Source organism: Eublepharis macularius, chromosome 6, assembly GCF_028583425.1.
Source record: "Eublepharis macularius isolate TG4126 chromosome 6, MPM_Emac_v1.0, whole genome shotgun sequence".
Taxonomy (NCBI): domain Eukaryota; kingdom Metazoa; phylum Chordata; class Lepidosauria; order Squamata; family Eublepharidae; genus Eublepharis; species Eublepharis macularius.
The window spans coordinates 94278108-94291483 of NC_072795.1; the positions used below are offsets into that span (position 1 = coordinate 94278108).

Sequence of the window (13376 nt, forward strand, 5' to 3'; positions counted from 1 at the left end):
AGGCTGGAATGGCGAGGATTTATTTCTTAGGTTTTGTATCTTTGCACCTCATAATAAATCAGAGAGCTTTGCTGAAGTTGGTGTTACTGCCAAAGGGGAAACATCCCTTTGGCACATACAGAGCTCATGGGAAAGAAACTCTGGCACTTTGTGTATTGTGTGAATACTTGCTTGCCCTTTTATCCTGTAGAATGGGTGATACTCGTCTCTGTTCTTTAGGTTATAGTGAGGTCTGCCTTGAATGGGTCATACTGGTGAGTGAGGGCTTTCCTTTCCTTTCGCTAGTATTATAATACAAACCAGTGGATTTGTTTCAGCTTCCTTTAGTTTCTTTAATTCTCACTCAGCCCAGTAATGATATGTCTTAGGGTTTTTTTGTGTCGCTTGACAATGCAATCAATTTCATTTTGGAATTTATTTTACTGTGTTGAAATTATCTATTGCTCTGATGTCAAAGTTAATTTTGGAAACTTTTTTTTTTTGCTACTGCTGCAATAGGATTATGATGGGGTTCAAATCAATCTAGCAGAGTCCAGGAGTGGCTACAGTGACAGTCAGTGTAGCTGAAGTATCCAGGGTTTCATCTTATCTGATTTTTTTTGTACTGAGTGAGCTTCATCTGTTGATATTGAGGATGTGAACAAACTGCTTGGTGCTGTGTGTTTCATTTTGTGCTCACTTGGTTCTTGCCTATCTTGTCAGGTAATGGTCTGTTGAAACAGAGTACTAAATTGCAACCTAGTTTCTTTTTTGTCAATACGCAAAGAATCCATACCATCTGTTTTTTACTGAAACGATAATAAGGCCATTGTTAAAGAAATATTTGCCATTTTTGGCTAAAGTAAGTGAGCAGGTGGCATTAATGTGACGTGCTGGTGCTTCTGGGTGTAATGGATTATCTAGTATTCCCACACATCTCTCTTCTATTTGAAATAGCATGTCTGTCCCACCTACACAAATGAGTTTTATTTCAGCACTGAAGAGGGCATGCTGGCAAGGACGTAGTTAGAGGGGTGTGAGCGGACCTTTGGTATACATCTTCAAGCAGAGACTGGACATTGAAGTTTCAGTGCTCCCAGCTTCCATTCCCTGCACTGCCATTCTAAGGCAACTGCTGCCCAGTGACCACTAGGGGTGTGCAATCAAGTCTCAGGATTCGGGAGGGGGGAGAAATTTTTAGCCAATTTGGCTAAACCTGGTTTTCCCAAATCAAATCAGAGAATTCTGGATCCAATCTTGGAACCTGTATCCAGACCCCAGATAAATCTGAGTAAATCTGAGAAACAAGGCTTTAGCCCCCCTTTTGCTTCTCCTGTTTTTTTTCCAAGGGGAGGAGGGCGTGACTGGCCATTATGTGCAGGAGCTGTCCTTATATGCTTGGCTTCTGTAAGTGACACTGGTTCAGTTGAATTAAGCTGTGTCCATTGCTTCCATTTGGTTCAAGTGGAATTCTCAATTTTGACGTGATTCTCTGGTTTGATGTTGGTCCCCTTGGTTCACTTTGGATCTAGGAGGAGTCCTTCCATTTCCTTGCTTCACTTTGTTTCTGTTGGGGTTCCTCTTGCATCTGGGAGTGTACTTTTGGTCATTTGCAGCCTTGCCCCTATGTGTTTCTGCCACAGAGCCTGCTTGGAAATGTTTCCCTCATAGGAAACAAAGGAGAGTGATTGGAGTGGACAGCTTATCCAGGGGGCCTTTTGGTTTTGGGTGGACTTCAGGTTGGTTCTCTGGGGCTTTCTCTGAGTTGAAGTTGCATTTGGAAGTGTGTCTTTGCCACTGGCAGTCTTGCCCTCGTATGTGTTTGCCTGACAGCCTGCTTGAAAATGTTTCCATCTAGGAAACAATGAAGAGTGGCTGGGGCACCTTTTACAGGGGCCCATGGGATTGGACCATTAGTTCCAACCTTTGTGAAAGGTTGTCTCTAGACTGTCTCTAGAGGAGACAGTCTAGTTCCAACCTTTATGAAAGGTTGTCTCTGACTGTCTCTAGAGGACAGTCAGGAATAGGTTTCCTGCAAATTTTGTGTTTTTTGTGTGAAAAATGTCACACACACACACACACCTCATAGCCCTCAGATAGGTTTCCCCATAGGGAAATAATGGAGAGTGGCTGGGGTCACCTTCAGAGGCCCATAGAATTGAACCCTGAGGTTGAATCTTCCTGAAACTTGGATGGTCTTTAGAGGACACTCAGGAGTAGGATCTGCAAATTTGGTGCAGTTTTCTTGAAAAATGCCCCCCAATAGCCCCCAGATAGCACAATTTCAACAGGAAAGAAGAGACCTTAAGAATAAATAGAGCATGGTTTCCAGTCCTGAAAAACACCAGGCTAACAAAATACTCTATACCCGACAATAGCCCTGCAGAGAAGATTAGCATATCAAGCACCAATCCATATGCAAAAGAACCTCCTCAGGATACAGTAAAGCCTCCCTCCATTAGCATTCCACAACCTGGGAAACTCTTACAGGATGACTCTGCCCAACCCCACCTTTCTGAGTAGATATAAATTACCTGCCAACATCTTTTCCGCACTGTGACACTGAGAGATCTCTGTCTTTTGGTGCTACACCTCTGAAGATGCCAGTCACAGCTGCTGGCAGAACGTCAGGAACTACAATGCCAAGACCACGGCTATACAGCCCGGAAAATCCACAACAACCACATCCCCCAGATAGTTGTTCCATAGGGAATAATAGCTGAATAAATCAGGGATTCTCTGATCTATCTTAACTGGATCAGAGAATCTTTTCCAGGTTTCAGGAATCTTGGATTTTTGGGAGGACCCCTGAAACCTGGATCCGGATTTCCCAGATTTTTTTTCTTGGGTCCCCACCCCTAGTCACCCCAGGGCCCGCTTACTGCACTTGCACACCACTCAGGAATAGAAATTTGCCAACTGCACCCATTTTAAATAGTGTGTTCAAATGATGGAGATTTATGCGGTACAGAGAACAACTACCAGCACTCAAAATTATTTTTATTAAAAATAAAATGTCCACATGCATATTCAGCAAAACAAGAGATTGAGCAAGGAATCCAAGAGAAAGGTATGAACGTGCTGTTCCTCTGACCCTCACTCTGTACGTACCCTAGCTGCTCTTATCCTGAGAAAGGCTCTTTAACGTAGAAGTTACAGTGTTCTGAAAGCTTCCCATTACATTGGTGTCTTTGTTCTGGCAGGCAGCCCTTTGTTTCCTCCCCAAATGGCAATGGTAGCCTTCAGCTGGAGCCCAAGCGTGTGAGCTTCTTCTCTCTAGATGGAATCAGCTAATGGAATCCCCTCCATGCCAAGGGGTTTTATTTGCCCCCCCCCCCATTTTTTCCCCCTGAAATCTCCTGAAAGATACATTTTAGCCTGTTCTGCCTTCCAAGTCTCCTGGATGTCAGCTTATAACCAGAGGTGGGAGTCGACCATTTCATTGTGTCTGGCGGGTGAGGCCATAAGCATCTGGCTTCCCCGCTCTTGCCTCATCTGCTAAGAGAGAAAAACTTCTTAAAATTAAAGGTGAAGGTTTTATACTGCCCAAATCTCCAAATTATAATGTATTTCTCCACACATACTATACCCCATATGAGGCAGTTTGCAAGAAAAAAATTCTGCAGGGTGCTAAAAGAAGAAAACAATAGTGCTGGTGAAGGCCATTGTGGCAGGCTGTCTGCAATACTTAAGATGGTGCTTTAGAAAGTTCTTGGCAGAAAGAATGTAAGTTTGTGCCATATGTAAAAGATTCCAAGTAGCACCAAAAGACACTGGGTCAAAGAAGCAATCAGTGCTTTAATAAACTAAAAAAACTAAAATCCAGCAGTAATTTTTGATTTTTTTCTAGAACAGATAACTCATTCATTTCCTATGTATAAGGATTTCCCATCATTGGGGCAACTACAGATCATTAGATCTTGGCAGGGCTTTTTTTCTGGGAAAAGAGGTGGGGGAACTCTCACCTGGGGCAGCTCCTGGCAGGAGGTGGCTTCCCTGTCACTATACCCGCACATGCTTTTTGCATGTGCTCCTGAGACTGCACAATAACATCACTTCCGGGAAGTTATGTCAGCACGCATGGTGCAGCTGCCCCCCTGGGAGAAAGGAAGAGAAAGGAAGGGAAAGAAAGAAAGAAGGAAAGAGGAAGGAAGGAAGAGTGGGAGGAAGGAAGGGAAAGGAAGGAAGGAAAGACATGGAAAAAAGAGAAAGGGAGGGAGGGAGGAAGGGAAAGGAAAGATGGAAAGAAGGAAAGAGAGAGGGAGAGAGAAAGAAAGGAAGGAAGACTTCAGCTGGTAGGAGGGGAATTCTCCTCTCAGCTGAAGTTTAAAGCCCATTTGGGGCTTCCTCGGCTTCAGCTGGCCCGCTGGGAAGTCTTGGGCTTCAGGGAGTGGTGCCAGCTGAAAAAAAGCCCTGGATCTTGGAACACATTGCCCCTCCTTGTAGTTCCAATGGTTCTTTTAGAAGATGTTTCAGTTCACTTGTTTTGCAGGAGAGCTATCTCAGTAGCCTTCAGTAGCCTTCAGTAAAATTACTTCCCAGCAGACATTTTCAGAGTTGCCAGATTCCTCCCTCCCTCACTTCTTCCTCTCCCACCCCGAGATTGATTTGTTCTCATTGGCTGATGCATTTTTTGAACACAGGATGCCTCATCATGCCTCACTTCTGACATGTAGTACTAATTAGGAACATTACATTGATGTCGGCTGTCTTTTCAGATAAATAGGAGAGCTGGTAGATCCATCTGGAATATAATTGGATGTTCTGTGTTGGTGGGAGACAGCTAGTTCATGCACGTCCCTAATAGGATCATTTAATCAGAGTATCATCATGGATTCCTTATTTATTTAAGATATTTCTGTTCCACCTCTTCAGAATTCTCAAGACAGCTTGCAATTAAAGAAATGTCTTTACAATTAAAGAAATGTCTCTTTTCTCCACGGTCAGGTACAGAGGGTGGTGCTTGGGGAGAAATTGTCATCCCGTCACACTTTGGTGTGTGGGGTCTCACAGGGAGCAATACTCTCCTCATTATTGTTTAACATCTATATGCGCCCCCTTGCCCAGTTGGTGCGAAGTTTCGGACTTGGGTGTCATCAATATGCAGATGACATCCAGTTGTATCTGATGATGGACAGCCGGCCCAACTCAGCCCTAGATGTCCTGGAATGTGCTTTTGCAGCTGTGACTGGTTGGTTGAGGCAGAGTCTGCTGAAACTGAACCCGACGAAGACGGAGGTCCTGTACTTGAGCCACGGGGGATTAGGTTCGGGACTCTGGATCCCAGCCCTCGATGGTGCACCGTTAGTGCCAGTTCCGAGGGTTAAGAGCCTGGGGGTGATCCTGGATGCCTTCCTGAAAATGGAGGCACAGGTCACAGTGGTTGTCAGGTCCTCTTTTTTCCATCTGCGGCAGACCAGGCAACTTGTCCCTTGTCAACCCGTGACTTAACTACAGTGATCCAGGCAACGGTCATCTCTAGGCTAGATTACTGTAACTTGCTCTATGTGGGGCTGCCCTTGAGCCTGACCCAGAGATTACAGCTGGTACAAAATGCAGCGGTGCATGTTATTACGAGAGTGCCAAATAAGGCGCATATAACACTGATCTTACACGAGGTGCATTGGTTGTCAGTGGAGTACCGGATCAGATTCAAGGTTCTGGTATTGACCTATAAGGCCCTGTGCAGACTGGGACCAGCTTATCTATGGGACCCTGGAGGATACTCTGATCAGCTGTTGGTAGTCCCTGGCCGCAAGGAGGCCCGCCTAGCCTCAACTAGAGCCAGGGCCTTTTCAGTCCTGGCTCCCACCTGGTGGAACGCTCTGTCTGCTGAGATCAGGGCCTGGCAGGACCTACTATCCTTCTGCCGGGCTTGCAAGACAGAGTTGTTTCATCAGGCATATGACGAAAGGGATGTATAAAATCTTAACCCTCCCCGTGAAGGCTGTGCACCATTCTGTTTTAATGTGTATTAATAGAAATACACTGCTCTTTTAATGATGTTTTAATGTAGATAAATTTTTATTGTATTTTAATATGTTGTTATCTGAGCCCGCCCGCAGGGAAGGCAGAATAGAAATTTGAAATAAATAAATAAATACATACATACATAAATAAGTACAACTTACTGTCTTTTTAGTCTCTTCTCTTTGTTTTAGACTGTCGTATAATTTTGGTTTTTCCTAAAGTTAGCTGCAACAGTCACCAAGACCTCAAAGGGCTTTCCCTTCCTTTGGAAAGAGACACTGTAGTTAGCTAGGTTTGCCTTTAGAGGAAGAAGCTAACCCTTTCCTGCTGGCTTTTCCACCAACCATACAGGACAGCTTTAAGTCAAATTTTCCTTTTCCTATTTGGAGCAATACATGAAATGTGCTTTAAATGTGAATCTTTGAAATATGTTCTAGTTGGAGATAATTTAACTTACTTTAAATATTTGATTTCTCTTTGAACAGAGTACTTTTAAAGATGGAAAAACTCAGTGTGAGAAGATGTGTGTGGTACTGAACAGCCCTGTGGGAAGAATTGAAATCTCTGGATGCAGTACAGGAGTGCACAGAATCCAGTTGCATGGCAGTGCTCTGCCACCGAGTAGGTAAGCCTGTCTTAACAATTGATTATATGTGCACATTCATGGTACAGATTTCCATACAACTGGAATGACATATATTTTTCTGATATGTTGCATTAAGAAGCATGTGATTTGTTGCACCTGAAGAAGCTTTTTAATTTTTGATTATTTTAATCCTTACCAATAAGTGTGGCCTCAGATACGAGGTGATTGTTAGGCTTTGCCACAATTGAACTGGGATTTCATATTTTTATTCTTTAGTCTTTAAGATAGTCTGTATGCTTATCAGTAGTGACTTATCATTTAAGTTGGCCATGCAAAGCTGGACCTGCTATTCTCCAAACTCAGAAGAGTAGAGCTAGAGCAGTCCTTGCTGTTGTACTGAAAATTAGAGGCACTTTGGAAAACAGGAAGAATCATGCGGCTTCCCAGGTGCCTCTGGGATGTAACTCCATTGCTTCACAAGTCAAGAAAGAGGCAGTGTTTATGGCATCATCTAATTTTGGGTGACAGTTGTTACCCTTGTGATAACACTTGCTTTCACAAAACTGTAATTAGGAAACATTGATGAAACCTGAATGAGATGTTATTTTCCTATGTGCAGTGCTTTCAACAAACAACTAAGTGGACTGCACAGGTTCACTGTTGTGCTACTAACGTATGTTATCCTAGGACTACAGTATCATTTCATAATCATACACTAATATTGTGGAGCCTCATATCATAACTCAAATGGCCACTTTCCCTATAACTAAGGACCAAATATGAAAACCTGTGTATGCAGGTTTGCAGAACACTACTTCCAGTGCCACCAGTTCCCCTGTCCTGGACAACCATGTGTATCTTCCTCCCCAGATATCATGTATGGCCCTACTTCTCTCACTCACCTTATTTGGGACCAGGAGGCTCCTAAAATGGAATTACAGCATATATAATTTTTCATAGACTAGATTAGTAGTAGGCAGAAAGAATGGTTATCTATTCTAGAGTTGGAGAAAGTGTATTGAAAGTTTTAACCATGTAGGGAGGGGGAGACAGAACAAATGACATAGAATCATAGAATCATAGAGTTGGAAGGGGCCATACAGACCACCTAGTCCAACCCCCTGCCCAGTGCAGGATCAGCCTAAAGCATCTCTGATAAGTATTCATCCAGCCTCTTCTTGAAAACTGCCAGTGAAGGGGAGCTTACCACCTCCCTAGGCAGCTGATTCCACTTTTGAACTACTCTGACCGTGAAAAAGTTTTTCCTAATATCCAGTCGGTACCTTTGTGCATGTAGTTTTAGCCCATTGCTTCGCGTCCTACCCTCTGCTGCCAACTGGAACAGCTCTTTGCCCTCCTCCAAATGACAGCCTTTCAAATATTTAAAGAGAGCAATCATGTCCCCCCTCAACCTCCTCTTCTCCAAACTAAACATTCCCAAGGCCCTCAGCCTTTCCTCGTAGGGCTCAGTCTCCAGACCCCTGATCATTCTTGTCGCTCTCCTCTGCACCCTCTCGATTTTGTCCACATCCTTTTTGAAGTGAGGCCTCCAGAACTGCACACAATACTCCAGGTGTAGCCTGACCAAGGCAGTATAGAGAGGGGCTATGACCTTCTGCGATTGCGATGCTATGGCCCCTTTGATACAACCCAGGATTGAATTAGCCTTTTTTGCCACCGCATCACACTGACTGCTCATATTCAGTTTACAGTCCAATCTTACCCCAGGATCCCTTTCACATATACTACTGCCCAGAAGTGTATCCCCCATCCAGTATTTGTGCTTCTCATTTTTGTGGCCCAGCTGTAATACTGTGCACTTGTCTTTGTTGAATTGCATCCTATTCACAGCTGCCCACTTCTCCAGAGTATTTAGGTCTTGTTGAATTTTAATTCTATCTTCTGGGGTGTTTGCTACCGCTTCCAATTTGGTATCATCAGCAAATTTAATGAGCAGCCCTTCCACTCCTTCATCCAGATCATTGATAAAAATATTGAAAAGTACCGGGCCCAAAACTGAGCCCTGCGGCACCCCACTGGACACCTCCCTCCAATCTGATGAAACGCCGTTGACCACCATTCTTTGAGTGCGGTCCTCCAACCAGTTCCCTATCCACCGAACTGTCCTATAGTCTACTCCACAGTCTTCCAGTTTGCCCATCAGAATGTCATGGGGGACCTTATCAAAAGCTTTACTGAAATCCAGATAAATCCTGTCAACAGAGTTCCCCCGATCCAGTAAGCTGGTCACTCAATCAAAGAAGGAAACCAGGTTGGTCTGGCAAGATCTTTTAGGAACAAAACCATGCTGACTTCCCCGGATCACTGAGTGGTCCTTCAGATGCTTACAGACTGATCCCTTTAAAATCTGTTCTAATATCTTCCCAGCAACAGAAGTCAGACTGACTGGCCTGTAGTTTCCCGGGTCATCCTTCCTCCCTTTCTTAAAGATTGGGATAACATTCGCTCTTCTCCAATCTTGTGGCACATCCCCAGTCCTCCAGGAGGCCTTGAAGATGATGGACAGGGGTTCTGCAAGTTCTCTGGAAAGTTCTTTCAGCACTCTTGGGTGCATCCCATCCGGCCCAGGGGATTTGTATTCATCCAGTGCAGCCAGATGCCTCTCCACTACCTCTCTGTCAATGTCAATTAGCCACTCAGGTGTCTTGCCACATTTTCTACTATCTCTAGATGTGCCTGAGTTCTTCAGGGAGAAAACAGAGGCCAAAAAGTCATTAAGCCTGTCTGCTTTTTCTCTGTCCTGCATCAGAGTTTCTCTATCTACTCCCAACAGCAGTCCAATTGCCTCTTTTACCTTGCATTTGCTTCTCACATATCTGTAGAAGTTTTTCTTATTGTAGCGAGCACCTGGCCATGAATGATTCCTAGGGCAACAGGGGCAAAAGTAACTTGTTGGACATCAGAAACGCATGGTAAAGGAAGCTGTAGGTGTTGACATTCTAGTGTATTACTGTGATGTTCTTATTCCCAGGAAAATGCCCACTGTGTGGATTTGATACAGCTTCCTTGTTAAACATTTCTGACTTCTTGGAAGCTACTAATTTTATTTTCCTAGCTTTAGTATTGTATATAATCATACTTGTAGTTTTTAATTGTTAGTTAATTGTATACAGTGGAGAGTCAAATATTTTGGTTGTTTGCGAGCATTCTGGAAATGCATGAATATCCAGAACAGATAAATTTAGAGCATTTTCCAGCTACTTTTCTTGCTGTAATTACTTTCACTTCCTAAGCAATGTTAACAGGAAATTGGGGGGAGAGGAAAAAAACAGCTGCTTCATGGTAAGGCTGTTACTTGATTAAATAAGACTTACTCATTTAAATCTTATGAGTTCACTCGAATGAGGTCATCCATAATGAATGGACTGGTAACAAGAAAGAGAACTTTCAAGTATGACATCTTCAGTGAAATCAGAAAAGAAAAATCCTATCCTGAGAGACCTGTGAGGTAGAACTCTTGCTAAATCCTGCATTCCTGTGAGGCAGGAAGCGATCTGGAGAGGAGGAGGTTTTGTTCCATAGAGAGAAAGGAAGCTGAAAGTTGCTCTCTGCCACCTGATACGAATGGGAAGATCTGCACATTGTCAAGGATGCCCTCCCTACCTTTGGGTAGAAAAAAACCCTTGCAATAATTCCAACATTTGTTTTTTTAATAGCTTTATCAATTAAATCTGTATCTATCTGTTGAGATTTTCAGTCATTTTGATCAGTTAGGTTAAATAGATGTTTCAGCCAAATTCATAGATACCATGACAGCGGCCGATTCCAGACGGCCCTCCCCATGCCGAAACGTCGCGCGTCGTCGCACGGAAAATGCGATATTTCGTGTTTTCCATGTGATGACGCGCGACGTTTCGGCATGGGGAGGGCCGTCTGGAATCGGCCAGCGTTTCCCAACCTGTGGGTTGGGACCCAAAACTGGATCGCAAAGCCTCTGAAAGTTGGTCGCAGGCCAAGCATCCCTAATGCAACTCATGCCCTTTGCACCTTTCTTTCTCTCCTCTTCTTCCTTTCCAGCTTCTCACATTCTTGCCTCAACCTACCCTTTTGCGACAATAATGGTGTGTGGAGGGGGGGAGCTGTCAGACAGCTTCATGATTGTAGCTGGAAGAATGGGGAGAAGGCTAGAGAATGGGTAGATGTGAGCTGTTCAGTGCATGGGAAAGTGAAAGGAGAAGAGAAATAGGTGTGTGCAAACAGGCTCTGTCTTGGCACTGCTCCTTCAGCAACCCAACCTCTTGCCCAGCCCCCTGCAGTGCCTTCCTGCCCTCTACCTGCTGTGGGAGATGTACTGCACTGAGCCATTTGTCACCCACCTCTTTGCTGACACCTGCCATCTTCCTGCATCTCCTCATTCTGGCACCTCCCCAGTCTCTTGGATGGGTCACAATACAAAGTAAATTTGGACTTGTGGATTGCCATATCAAAAAAGTTGGTAACCACTATCTTAAGTAACTGGTAATATTATGTGGAGCACTTTGTAATCCTTTATGTTAAGGAACTATGCAAATAGAAGATTATTGTTCATAAATATATTTTCTTTTCCGGGGCCTCTTTGCTAACTTTTTAAAAAGAAATCTGTGGTATCTTCCAATGGCAAAAAACTGAGTATTTTAAAGCTATTTGTACATGCTTGCGTTGAAATGTAACTTTTAAATACTTCCCCTTATTGATAGGGAATAGTTGTTAAAACAGCAAGGTTTGTAATTTGTGACAGAAGAAAATAAAAACTGAACAAAACAGAGCCTAGTCTTCTTTTTAAATTGGCTCGTAAGCAAAAGAAGTAAGATAATTGGAACACACAAAAAGCATCAATAAAATGTAGTGGCGAATTCTTATTGGAAGCCACGTAGTAGCATTGGGTTCTCTCTAAGTCCCCGAATAGGAACTCTGAAAGGAAGTACTCTGTTTATGTCCTTCAGTTCAATGTCAAGAACAGCACTCCTGCTAAAACCTAGTATCCATTTGCCCTCATCCACAGCTTCTTGATGGTAGTGGCATGTTATGTGTTACTGTGCACAAGAAACTCTACATTGTGTGCAAGAAACTCTCATGAAAAATGGTTAGCACAGGACTGGAAGGATCCCAGATTGCACAAACGAATTGCAATTCATAAGCTTTGAAAGAAACTATTTTAAAAATCAAATAAACAAATGCTTGAAAATAGGAATAATCTATTGAAATGTCAATTATGCAATAAAAGAAACGTTACCAGCTGCCATAAAGTATTCTGGCTATAATCACTTGTCATTAACTTTTTTCTATGACTATGACTATGCAGAAACTTGAATAGCATTTTTGTCTTGCAACCATTATGATATACAATGTTAGCCATTTAGTCTCATTTCAGTCTTGCAGGTGTAGGTGAATTGAAGCTACCTGCTCGATCATGAATGTCTATAGAGCTGTCATTTTTGCTGTTTTTTTGGAGAAAGAGCAGATAGCATTTGTCTGTAGAGCAAGGTTACTTACTATATCTTGAGCCTCTGTTTTAATATATACCAAGGTAAACAGCAAGATGGGAAGCAGAGGTGCAACAGTCTGGGTAGTGGTCATTTCCCTGGTCCCACCCTTCTGACTCTAATGAAACACAGGCCAAGAGACGTAGTTCTGGCTTTACTTTATTTGGCAACTTCTCTTGTACAGTTCCAGTATGGGGAACAGGCTCACCTTGCAGGGAAGTTCCCTCACTTGCCCACGCTGGGCTCCGCTCCTCCAGCTCTCCTCTCTGCTAACCACTCTGAGCATCTCAGGATGGAGGCTCTTAAGCAGCGGTCCAGAGAATGGATACGCTCCCATATTTCAGATCCCATCCTTTCCCCTCATCCATGCCACAGCCCAAGGGGAATCACCTAGCATCCCATCACGGCTGCAAAGGCTCTCTCTCCTTGGCCCAGCTGGTTAGGGCCTGGCCACATCTTGTCCCACTGGTTCCATTTCCCTGAGGTAGAGCTTTTGCAGGTCTCTCCCTCAGGGTATGTCACAGGATCACTCGCTGGTAAAGATGATTCTTTTTTGGACAGAGGCAGTTTTTGCAGCAAGTATGATGTCTAAAGCTTTGCCTTGCTTCCTTTTTCCTTCCACCTCTTGTGAGTGCTAGTGCTTTGTGTAGAGCCCCCTCTTCCTGTGAGAACTGATATTTTGTGGTTGGGGTGTGTGCGTGTCTGCATTCTGCATGCATAGATGAAGAGCATTGGACAGGCTATGGGGTGTCCAAGCCTAATTAGGTCCAGCAAAAGTGAAAGAAGGCAAGGAAGAGCTTTTATGGGGAGGGGAACTCTGCACAACAAGTGTGCATGGAACACTGAAGGACTGACTTATTGGGTGGGCATGGCTGGAATAGGCTAGCTGGGCAAAATGAGAGTTTTTACAGGAAGAGGAGGAGAATTCTTGTAATCTGGTAAGCAGCTTACTAAATCCTGATCCCCAAGTCTGAAGTCCTGAGCATACTTACTCATAAGTAAGCCCTTTTAAACTCCATGGGACTTAGTTTTGAGTAAAGAGACACAAGCTCAAGTTGCATATAGTCAGTGTATTTATTTACTTTTCTTCCCTATGGACCTTGCCTTCTTCTTGCATCTCAGTTACATTTTTTTCTGTGTTTCCTTCAAAAAAATTTTCAATGCTAACCTTATAGGGGTAGTGACATGATTCTTTTTGGCTTATATTAATCATTGATAATTTTATATGAATGTTTGGATAAATGTATAGATAAATATACTAATAAAGAGTTTATCATGTCCCTAAAAGTTATGATATTTGGTAAACAGATATAGAAAAATGTTAGTGAAATCCCGCCCCCCACCCCACGCTTGTCTCC

General features: G+C 43.5%; 1 protein-coding gene across 6 annotated transcripts in view; it reads left to right on the forward strand.

Moving 5' to 3' along the window:
- The window catches only part of MGMT (O-6-methylguanine-DNA methyltransferase), a 332117-nt gene that overhangs the window by 76404 nt on the left and 242337 nt on the right, over positions 1 to 13376 (forward strand). For all 6 annotated transcript variants that reach the window (XM_054982136.1, XM_054982135.1, XM_054982138.1 and 3 more), the window contains one exon: positions 6435 to 6574. In XM_054982136.1, the coding sequence (XP_054838111.1) occupies positions 6435 to 6574 (140 nt within the window). The remainder of the gene's footprint in view (positions 1 to 6434; positions 6575 to 13376) is intronic.